The sequence below is a fragment of the Thalia democratica genome, chromosome 3 (assembly GCF_965202585.1).
Source record: "Thalia democratica chromosome 3, ktThaDemo2.hap1.1, whole genome shotgun sequence".
NCBI lineage: Eukaryota > Metazoa > Chordata > Thaliacea > Salpida > Salpidae > Thalia > Thalia democratica.
The window spans coordinates 21,015,181-21,027,522 of NC_139167.1; the positions used below are offsets into that span (position 1 = coordinate 21,015,181).

Sequence of the window (12,342 nt, forward strand, 5' to 3'; positions counted from 1 at the left end):
GTGCTGCACAATTTTTGTTCAAAAACAAAGTGTTTTCTTTAGTAGCTTGTAATGATACACATTAGAAAATCTAGTTCACTATTTTTTATTGAAATAAAACTAAATACAAACCTAAGTTCAGTTATTACTAAAAATGTGAAAAGTTTGCCTTAAATTGTGAAGCTAATTAATATTCAATTTACATTTGTCCAGGACAAGACGTTAAAAGGTATCCGTGGTGTACGACTAGCTAAACAAAAGATTTTGCTTGCACCAGATTCGAGAACCAAATATTTCAAGCACTATTTTTCGTGTATTAAACTATAGCTAATATGTTTAGCAAAAGTTTTTTTACAGCAAACTAAAAACAAAAAACTTATCAAGATTAGTAATTAATTTTTCTTAATAATACAAAAAAATATATATAATAATATGTAAATAAACTACTTATTCAAGTTCCCACTTCAAATATTTGAGCTAAAAATCATATCTAAATCAATTAAAGGTGAATTGTTTTTTTGACAACAAACTAATAGCGGACGTAACTAATATTTTACAACTTGATTAAAAAAATATCTCATAATAATTTTTCTCTAATGTTGAAAATAAAATTGATGTGTAATTTAGTAAAAAGTTTCATAGTTAAAAATGAAGCCCTTGGAGTTGTAAAACATTCAAAAATGGTTTATAACTTTCGAAAATAGTTAATAATAGAACTTTCGAATGACTAGTTTTATATAAAAAATTTATTTCTTTATATTTGCTTCGTTCATAATTATAAAGTTTCTATACAGTGAATACTTTTTTTCATTAATAAAACTTTTAACCTATGTAATTTTTGCATACCTCTTTAGAAAAAAAATTACTTGATATCGACAAGTTGGCATGTTTATAAATACGAGTTTTAAAGCAAATTATATTAAAAAACCATGCTTAGTCTCTCGCCTTACATATATAACAGTAGTTTTCAGGGTCTTACAAGAAACAGAAAACCAGCAAAAAGACGCCTCTGGAAAGTTAGTCTTAGTAAATAATTGTTTAATTAAGATAATTGAGTAAATTCTTATTTTTCTTTTGTCTTTTTGTTTGTACATTCTTTGGTAAATTTTGAAGCAATGAAGACGGTTACACCAACTTTCTAAAATTTAGTTTATTTTCTTGTAAAAACTTTTTTAGCTGATTGTAATTTAGATTTAAGTTAAGTGAACTGTGTAGTTATAGAACATATTCCATTTTAGTTTCGACTTACTTACTGGAATCAAAGCTTAGAATATGAACTTGCTTTGTGTTTTAGTAACTACATCTTTTTTTAATGTGCATTGTATAAAAAATTTATATGTGTATAATGATTTATATTGAACGACAAAAAAACTAGCGCTTGAAAATGTTGGTTCATGGATATTGTGATAAAACTTTTCAGTTTTCATACACCGTTTGCTTAGGACAAATCACTTTTAAACAATTTTCTTTTGATTTTTTACTCTGTTACAGATTTATTAAATATCTTTCACTATTATGCAGTAATATAGTGAGGAGCCTAGAACAAAGAAAGTAAATGGAATTTAGCTTTCATTGAATTGCGAAGAATTTAAGAAACAACGATTTTTTAACAATCATTTGTTTAATTAATATAAAAATTTATGCTTCAGTAGTTTTTATGGCAATTTACTCATAGCCAAACTGGCAACTATGTAACAAACGACATCATTATTGTAACTAACTTTAAAAATCTAGAATGATAAAAACTATTAAATAGTTTTTTTTTATGCTAATTAGCTAAAAAGAAATTAAAATGAAAAGAAGAGATTTATATAATATTTTCAATTTACTTGAAAATATATACTAATAGTAGTATAAGTTTTATCAGTACAATCAAACTATAAACTACATTTGGTTCTTACTTTAAACAAGTAACTACTAAATTAATTTAAATATTGAATAAAAAATGGTTGTATAATCAAAAAATTTCAAAGTAAGATTTTATCTGCTTAAGTATTTATATACATATGTTTTTTATACAATAAAAATTTTATAATACTGTTAAACGTTGGAACGTTTGAGTTTTTAGTTTTTGTATTTAACTAAAAATGTAGAGTGTTTGTCTTTATTGTTTTCAAAGCCTAACTAAAAATAAGTATTATAAAGTGATAATTTAACGGCTGGCAAAAACTGTAAACTAACAAAGCTACATTTTAGGCTACATTCAAGTAATTTTTTTGTTAAATTTAAACATCATAAGGAAAATTTTGAAAGTAAATTTTTAATTTAATATTTAATAAGCTTTATATAAACTAAAAATAAACACTACAAAAAAAAATTATACCTAAATACTTATAATTTTATAGTATTTTTTTATAATTAATTTTTAATTTATTATATTGTTTGTCATCAAAAAAAAAAAACTTGCAAAATAAATTTTTATTGCCAAAGTTAATGATACCGATTTTTTATTAAAAAAAAATCTTTGACAAAATTTTAATTTAGCTAATAACATTATCATTATCGTTGTATTGCTTTGAATTTTTGATTAAAACAACAGGTACTTTTTACCGTAAAGTTGCCACATTTTTATCAGAAATTTACCTCACAAATACTTGAGCATAGGTTTAAAGCTAAATAAAGAAATTCTTGTTCAGTGTTCAGAAAATTATTTATTTAAGTTCTATCAGTTTTGCTCAACGATGGAAAAAAATTTAAATTCATACCTTAAAATTCACAGATTTTCAGTCTTTAAAGTTGTATAAATTTATTTATTCTTAATAATATGTATATTACAATTGATCGGTAACAATACAACAAAGTTATTTTTTTAAAGCATTATTTTAAGTTTTACAACATTATGTTTATTAAGCTTTCCATTTTCATAAATTCTCTCCTTACTTAACAAAGTTACCAAGTACAAAACTAGGCCCTGCTAGCTTAAATAAAAGACAATACGTTTTAAAATCATCCATAAAAGTTCAGATAGAAATTTAATGAATTCCCTTCCAACAAGTTCTTAGACTTATTTGAAATTCAGAAAACACACTGAGTCAAAATGGTTAGATTTAAATTAATTTTCTATTTTATATATAATTCCTTTTATCATAATATTTAGTCGAGTCTAAATTTTTTAATAAGTATGTAATATGCATGTAACATGGATTTGCTAGTATAAATGTATTTAAACTTATAAATACAAATTCAAATCACTTAAAAATAAATGTTATACATATTTTATTTTTGATAGTAAATAATCTTCATATGTTTTATTAAATTTCTTATTTCTTATGCAGTCAATAATTTAATGTGTGGTTAGAATTGGATCATTAGTATTTATATCATTTTAAGTATTGGTTTGAAAATAATAAATTAATTCAAAATATTTGTTGTAACAAATTTTGTTTGAGTATTATATTTAGAACAGGGTGGCTACTCAATATCTAGGAAAAATTAGAATTTTTCAGTATTTACTTGTTAGGAAATCAAATTTTGATTTTGCTTGTTAAAACTATAAAAAATTCTTTTTCCTAAATCAAAAGTTTTTTTCATAAATAAGATAAATAAAGTATATCAACTTGTTATTATTGTTGTGTAATAATAAGTTTTGTATTCAATTGAATTATAATACTGAAGTAAAAATACTAGAAACTTTTACATTAAAATACATTGGGTTTCTAAAAATATTCAGAAAATCTTGAAGAAATTTATTTAAAAAACTGGCCACCCTGTAAAAAAATTTCATAATATATCTTTAACACTTCAATACTAAACTATACTGGCCTTCCTGTATCATCTGTAAATGCATCTGATTTTGTATTTGTTTCTATAGAAATTATAGATTTCAGGTTTTAGGTATTTTACAAAGCATAATCTCATTATTTGAATTTTTAAATTTTTCTTATTTACTAAAGAGTTACTTGTTCTCATTGTTTTTATACTACACATACTGTTTGATGTGTACAATTACTTAATGGCCTTTCTTCAATTACTTAATGGCCTTAATGAATATTTATTTTACATTGTTTTAGCAGTTAAATGACTGAAACTCTAAAATTTTTATACATGTTTGAAATTCCCTTAAAAGATAAACAGATACCCAAAAAAAAGCTTGAAAAATCAATGCAATTTTGTTGGTGGTTTTTTTTCATAAAAATAGTAATTATTTATCTGATATTTAAATAAAAAAAAAAAAAATTTATATTTGTATTCATACAAATCAGAGCTGGGTCCACTAATATGTTTTATGTTTTTTAGAGAGATCATTACTTCTAAAACTTAAAATAATTTTGTTACCCAAATTATAGATAAGCTTGATTTTGCCAGTTTGCAAAATAAGAAAATAATGAACTCTATTTGAAACAGCATAGTACTTATAAGGCCACAGGAGTCACTTAATTTAAAATTAATTTTTTAAATACTTACTACTAATTTATACTATTATAATGTGCAGTTAAATAAATTAAAATTTTTCTACTGGCCTTTAGTATACAAGGAAGTTAAGTTTACATCTTTAATTTAATTTGCTTTTTATAAATTGAACTAAATTTGACCATAAACAAGCTAAATCATACCATATCTTTTAAAATTTTGGAATTGGCTTTACTGTTTACAAACTAATGTTTTCATGCTAATTATATTTGTTTTAGAGCTAAAATAAAACCTCTAAGAAGTAAGTTGAAAATTAATTTGTTTCTTAATAATTGTACAAAATTTCTTATAAAAATGAATTAAAATTTAAGATTAAGTTTTTTAAAATAACAATAAGCTTTTGCATATTTATTTTGTTTATACATTGCATTCTTGTAAAAAAGAAAAGTGACACATATTTTGCTTGAATAGAGATATTATTAATTAAAGAGTAGTTAAAGACTCAGTGATGTAGTGGGCATAGAAGATATTTGAGTTGTGAAATTAATAATGATATAAAACAACATAACATCCAATTGAAATTTAAAAGTAAATGATGATAACATTGCTGTTCACATTCTGAAATATCAAATGCTGATAAGCTTACTCTGATACTTACATTACATAAAAGCATTAGATTGTAACCAAGGTGTAAGCATTTGTTTAAAACCCCATTGTATTTTTCTAGGTCCGCGCAAAGGCAAAGGAAATGAGAACCAAGAGCAAGGAGGAGCTCTCCAAACAGTTGGCCACCTTCAAGGAGGAACTCTCAAACCTCCGCGTTGCTGAGGTCACTGGAGGAGCTGCATCAAAACTCTCTAAGATGTGAGTTTAAGTTCGTTGAATATCTTAAGCATGAAATGTATATAATTATAGCTTTCAAATTAAAAATTTTACATAAAATACATGTATGTAGAATTATATTCTAAAGTTTGAAAATTATCATTAATAATGATTTTAATTTAGAACTTTGCATTACTTACTCTTAACCATGTTTATTTAATTGGAATTAGACAATTAAGGCTCTAAAAACATGGAAAACCTGCAATTTGAGAAAAAAAACTGGCATTTTGAACAAAATAAAACTAAAACATTGAAAATCTTTAAATTTTGAATAATTTTACTTGTAAAGTAGTAAAATTATGATTCAAAATCTATCACATTGATTGTCATCATCAAAAGAATATTTTTTTAAACTATAAACACATTTAAAGTATCTTCAGTATCTTTTAAACTTTGTTATACTAAATAACAGTGATTTCCACATAGAAACTAACTTGAGCTAAAGAAAGACCAAAAACATGAATTTTTCAAACCTGGAAGAAATTTATTAAAAACTAGTGGCAACCCTGTAATATGTATTTTATGATAGTATTAACACACTCATTAATGGTTTTGTTTTTCAAAGGAAATGGTGAAGATATAAATTTTTTGATCAGAGGCCACTTTAATTTCAGCCAATATTACATGTCAAACAAATCTTTATTGCACCTTAATTTAGATTAAGAAAAAAAATCATATAAATAGAGCTGGATTAATAATGTACTTGAATTGGTTTGAATAACGTTTCTTAAACCAGATGAAATCCTCACTTTTCAGCAATAAACTTGAGTATTTTTGGATTTTTTAATAAAAAAATTGTATACCAAGCAAGTTCTGACAAACTTGTGTTTAAAAATTGTCATTGTTGAAACGAATTGTTTAAAATTGCATCTTGCATCCCAATTACAAGACTAAACTGTGCAGAAGTATATGATGATAACAATGCTGTTCACATTCTGAAAATTAAAATGTTGATAAGCTCAATCTGATACTTTTTGCTTAATTTAAATATTAGTTTCAAATGTATTTTTAAAGCTATGTCATTAAATGCAAACATTGGAAATATCAATTTGTAGCCAAATCAGAATGAGAATTTATTGCTGATTACAGTAGTTTATATTTTATTAGTTCTAAAATATTTTTTTTTAAAATTATCAAAATACATTTTTATGAACTCCGTGTTTTTCTCTGTTGTCAAATTCAATCAAAAAAAATGGGTATAACAACAATTGAACTTGAATTTTTAAGTTGAGTTTAATTTTAAAAAAGAGATACAAATATTTCTACCAACTGACTCTCTTGTTTTTAAAACTTAATGTATGGTCTATTTGTTATAAATTGTCAATAAACAAATGTGTATTATGGTTATAGTAGTTGTGTGCAGAACCCATTTACAATGCTAAAAAGACATAGACAAATTAAGAATAAGACCAAAGTTTTTATTTCAATAGGGAAAAAGATGTTGTTTTTATCAAGGTTATTATAACAAATGTATGTAAATAAATTTTTGTTTCACATGTTTCAAGTATATTAAGATCATCAATTGGGTTTTTACACACTTATATTGAAATTTAAAAAATCTCTTGATAACTCAGGTTAGTATCAATAGAAAAAAAAACTCAGGATGACACAGGCCAGTTTATTTATTTTATAAAATGCTCAGGGGAAAGTCTTCTGAAAACCTCAGGCCAGTTATTTTATATAAAATTTTTAAAGCTTAGTTTCAATGTTTGTTGTTATAAAACTAATTTAATTTTAAATCTTGATCTTTTGATTACAAAAAAAAATGTTTATTTTTTAAAGAATTTGAAAAAAAAAACAGCTTTCAGGACAGTTTTTTGACCTAATGAGTGGCAACTCATTCTTTGCCAACTAAAAAAAATTGGTTTTAATTTGTTTCAGATTAATTCTAAAACAACATTTGTTTATCTATCAAAAATTAATATAAGGGTTAAGTTAAAAATATGGTCTTAAGTAAGATTTAAATTTTGGTACCCTGTCTTGAAACCCTTATTTGTCATTAATAGTTTTCATAAAGTTGTTGTAGAACTTAGCTAATACGTAAACAACAAAGTATTTAAAAATTTTAAGTATTTTCTCATGTTCTGCTTGGGAAATGTGGCAATGTAAAGTCAATCCTGATAAGCTATTTTATATTGTAATATATATTAACAATAATAAATTAATTATCAAATTCACAGCCGCCTGGTCCGCAAGAGCATTGCCCGTGTCCTCACCGTCATGAACCAGAACCAGAAGGAGAACCTCCGCAAACTCTTCAAGGTTTGTTAAATAAAATTTTAATTATATTATGAGTTAAATGAAAAATTAAATTTTACCAAAATTTAAACAATCAACAAAATATTTATGATTGAATAAATTTAAGTTAATAATTTGCTGAGATAATAAATTTCAAATTAAGTTTTTACCTTAAATAATTTAACCACCCACATTTATTCCATCTGAATAGTTTTTTATTAATTTAATTTGAGTTTGTGCCATGTTCAATTTGTTTTGTGTTTGTTGTGTTTTCAGAATTTAATTATTGATTGAATTTAAATTAATTTTTAATTTCATTTGTTGTCATGTTGTGCTTTAATTTTAAATCAAGAACCACTTGAGTTATGACTGGTTAAAATAATATAAAGTGTCATCAATTTTAGAGAATTTAAGGCCATAGGGGGGGTCCACTTTGTTTTTTACAACTTGATCTTATTTTGTAGAATTTAATCTGAGCTATCAGACACTTTTAACTGCTTAAAAAAACTCGAAGTAATTTTTGAGATATAAGCGATCAAAGAAAAGGCATTCAATAGGTGCCTTATGGAAGGCGAAAACTAAAAATGCGAAAAAAGACTATTTCACTAAAAATCTATCTCCTCCTTCATTTTTTGAGTAATCTTTCTCAAATTTTTACAGAATGTGTATCATTAAACTTTAAAGAGATCTATTGTAGGAATTTTTTTAATTTTGAGTAAAAAAAAAATTTTGTCAAAAAACTACCCTTTTTTTTAGTTTTTTGTGGATAAAATTTTTATTTTTCAAAATTTCAAAAATTCCAACAATAGATCTCTTAAAAATATTAAAAGGAACATTTCCTGAAAATTTGAAGTCTCTAGGTCAAAAAATGAAGGAGGAGATAGGTTTTTAGTGAATTTTAAAATTTCCGAGAAAATAGACCCCAAAGAATTTGCGGTCCATACGTTTATATTGGAAAATTTTTACAAAAAGTTAAATATCTCAAAAGTTAAATGATATTTTTGAATTCTGTAAAAACTGGCTTATAGTTTGTACTTTAAGCTTTCATATAAAAGCCAAAGTTAATTTTAGTAAAAAAAAATGTTGGACCCCCCCTATGGCCTTAAATATCAATTAATAAATTTTTGGCTCTCTAATAATAAATTATTAAGAAAATACTAACTAGTTTGTGTACCTAGCTTTATTTTATGCATGACCTTAGTCAGCCATCTTTGAACTAAAGACTTTTTTATCCACAATCTGAACATACTTAAACGATTAAAATAAGTAAATAATAAAGTTAATTAAAACCTTATGGCTGTAGTTAAACATTTAAAACAGATGAGCTATGATTTTCAATTTAACTTCTATCAACTAAACCTGATAAAAATAGTATTAATACAAATCATTTTACTTTAAAATATTAATTCAATTCGAATTTCAATCAAGTCATTTGAAAGGTAAGTATTTTTTTTAAATTCCCTTGTTAAGTTTTTAAATGTTTAATTTCTTCTGTAATTCAGTAGTTGTCAAATTTTTTTCACAAAATATTTTAATCTTTTATATGACAAATAAATTTTAAATTCATTATCTTGAAAAATACAACCAATATTTAAACAGAATCTGTTATATAAGAAGCTTAATAATTCCCTCAATGCATTCTCCCCAGTATGTTTAGTCAAAGCTGTTTTGAGAAATCTCTTCCTACTTTAATTTTAAAAATCTCTGTTTCTATTGGCTTCACCTACCCTACACTATCCTATCTCATGTATAGAACTAACTCTGTTTTAAGTAAGGAATGACTCAAAACTACTGATTTGAAACTACCTACCCCTAAACTTCCATTTGACTCCCCTCTTTTTACTGTTACCATAGTCTACATTTAAAACCCTGCAATTATTGACGACTACTTGGCATACTGTACATTTGTAACATGAGTATGTTTGCCTTACACGTTTTAATTTGATAATTTTAAATTGAGTTTTACTGTTACCACTGTCTGCAATTATCACATTTACTGTTTCCAACATTAAATTTAAACATGAGCTTGCAATGACCAATTACTCCCTCTGTCTAACAATCTTTTATCAACTTTTAACTGAGTTTTGCTGTTAATATAACTTGCCTGATAAGATACCCACTCACTTGACCTGTTTCTGTTCCTACAGTCTGCTCCTGTACTTGTTCTGTTCACTGCTCTACCTTTCAGTTTCACTAACAAACAACGCGGCTTTCAACTTGCTGGCTTCGAAGGCACAAAGACTGCATTGGCATGATACATTTATTTAATTTTATGTAATAAATATATGTACATTTGCATGAAAATTTTGACAGTCTTTGTGGTTCGAGCCACCACGTTTTAAATTGCCACTGCATGTTAGACTGATTCAATTAATCGCTGTTGTTTGTTCTCTTAATTTGATGTTTGTTTTTGTTTATTTTTCCTGAAAAAAAAAATTTGGGTCACCAGGTTTTTGCCACTAACTGCATGTTAGAAAAGGTAATTGGTTGTTTGAACTTGATAGACTATTAAAGCTTTAATGTGTATTTTTATTTTACTGGTTGTTTTATTGTTTATAATATTTTTTTTTTAACTTGATGACAGTTGTACTTATTGACTGCCGTTGTTTTGAAACCTTTTTGTTTGTATGATTTGTTTTTCTTTGCCTGCTTCTGTTATAATATCAAAGTATAATTCTCTTCAAATATAACATCACAATAAAGTAAAAAACAAAAAATACATTAAACTTTTTGAATAATTTTTTTTTTATTTTGAAAGAAACAATTTTTAATGTATAAATCGATTAATTTAATCTATAATTAATAAATTGTAATTTTCCTAAGTCTTTAAGAATATTTTGAGCTTGTGTTATATTATGTAAGTAATGTTAAGTTTTGCAAAATTTCTGTTTGCTTGTGATGATACTAGTTAGTTATCTTTTAATTACCGTTGTTACCATTTGTTAATTTTATTTCAATTAATTCTGTTTTTTTGCTTGTACATAAACTGCTTCTCATTTTTGTATAAACTCAAAAACATAACTTATTCTTAACAATTTTTACTGCTTAATTTCCAATCTTATTACTAAAACATGTTTGACACACAAAGATCACAAAACATGCCCAGACACAGTACACAGATTTAATCAATATTAAATAACAGGGAAAGAAGTACAAGCCCACCGACTTGAGGCCCAAGAAGACGCGCGCCCTCAGGAGGAGGCTGAACAAGACGCAGGAGGCCAAGGTGACCGCCAAGCAGGCCAGGAAGATGAGGAACAACCCCGTCAGGACTTACGCCGTCAAAGCTTAAATTTGTAACTAAAAGTTTACAAACATGGAAAATAATAGTCAATAAATTTATAGAATTTCGCCTCATTTGTATGCCTTACTGTAACGTAATAATAGATAGTTTTAAAATGTGTAATGACTTGTTCAGAGCTTATGCCGTAAAAGTTGATATTTTAGTAGTTTTCCTAAAATTAATATATATATAGGACTAATAGGAGTAAGTTTTTTTTTCCAGTATTATAGATTTTTCTTCAATATTACAGACAAAATTGTTTATGGGTTAAGGTTTATAAAAATATAGTGTTTCAAGCCATAAAAAAAGAACATTGAATTGAATGGTTTATTCTTTTTATATCGTCCGAGTGTCACTAGTTTAATTTTTGCGTTATTCATTGAGCATCTTAGCACAGTTGAATTGTTATCGAACATTCGTGTCATCCCAAGTTTAATAAACGTTAAGCCACACAAAATACAATAATAACTCAAAAGATAGAGGTTAAATAAAAGCCTGGGTTTATTATAATCTTGGCCGTATTGATAATTTCATGTCCAATCTCTTGCATTAGTGAATTAAGGTTTTAAAGACTGTTAATTAATTAAGAAAAGTGCTAATAGGGGGAATACATAGAATTTTATTATCATATCATGTTAGACTAGATGTTAGCAAGTACTCTTATATAAGATTCCTGCCACCTTAAGGAGTAAATTTTATTAAGGAAATACGACATCCCGAAACATAAAATTCACAAAATAAGATTTATGTGTGAGCATCCGGGATAAAGTAACGGGTGATTTTTAACAAATCTGGAACGAATAATATCTAGATAATTATGGGCAATTTTGAAAATGGGGCTTAAATATTCTGCTTGTAAATCAAAGTAACCAAACATTTTGCAGAAGAACGCCAACAACAGTTTATAGTTAAGACCACAGTAACTAGGTCAGGGATGTCAAAAAACCTTGAACTAGACATTCTAGACTAGGGCCGGCTAACTGCGGCCCGCGGGCCACCTTTAAATTTTTATTTAACTAGTTTTTTATAATAGTTATCGAAAACAAATAAAATTTTAGTGTTATATTTAAAGGATATTCTATCACTATTTCTTTTGTTCAAATAAATTGTCTTAAAATATGTTTTTAAAAGCACATAAAAATACGTTTTTTATTGACCTGCCGACCCCTGATCTAGACTACAATAGAATTTGAACTAAAATTGTTGAAAAAACTTGAATTTCAAGCAGTTTTTATAGGTTAAGTAGTGAATTTCTATCAGACACAAAAAAATTCTGCCGTAGGTAGTTTTTTGTCATCGGAGTTTTTTTTCATTAAAAACACGTATAAAGTAGCTTTACTGAATTTTTTAAGGTTGTTAAATTAATTAACGCACCTTTTTACGTTAGGCTTAAATTTTGAATTAAAATGGACCTAAAAACGTGGAGAAAATATCTCATAAACAATTAGCAACCCTGAATGTACAACTAATTAAAAAGATTCACCTAAAATACCATTTATTATTAATTAGGATATGGTGATCTAATTTTATGATAGAAAAAGTGTCCTGACAATTTCAATCCGAATAAATCGACCCGAAACCGTTTATTCAACTAAGTATTTTCTAATTTT

General features: G+C 25.8%; 1 protein-coding gene across 1 annotated transcript; it reads left to right on the forward strand.

Moving 5' to 3' along the window:
* Window positions 1–2,970: 2,970 nt before the first annotated feature.
* On the forward strand, window positions 2,971–10,801 carry LOC145831232 (large ribosomal subunit protein uL29-like). The gene is made up of 4 exons (XM_082938381.1): window positions 2,971–3,019; window positions 5,057–5,193; window positions 7,392–7,473; window positions 10,592–10,801. Exons 1-4 carry the CDS (start codon window positions 3,017–3,019, stop codon window positions 10,739–10,741), a joined length of 372 nt encoding a protein of 123 aa, XP_082794507.1. The 5' UTR covers window positions 2,971–3,016; the 3' UTR covers window positions 10,742–10,801.
* Window positions 10,802–12,342: the final 1,541 nt, after the last annotated feature.

Bases quoted from the DNA above. Each gene is read 5' to 3' on its own strand.
- LOC145831232 (XM_082938381.1), top strand. The intron at 5,194-7,391 runs GTGAGTTTAAGT...TCAAATTCACAG, and splicing joins GCATCAAAACTCTCTAAGAT to CCGCCTGGTCCGCAAGAGCA. The intron at 7,474-10,591 runs GTTTGTTAAATA...ATTAAATAACAG, and splicing joins ACCTCCGCAAACTCTTCAAG to GGAAAGAAGTACAAGCCCAC.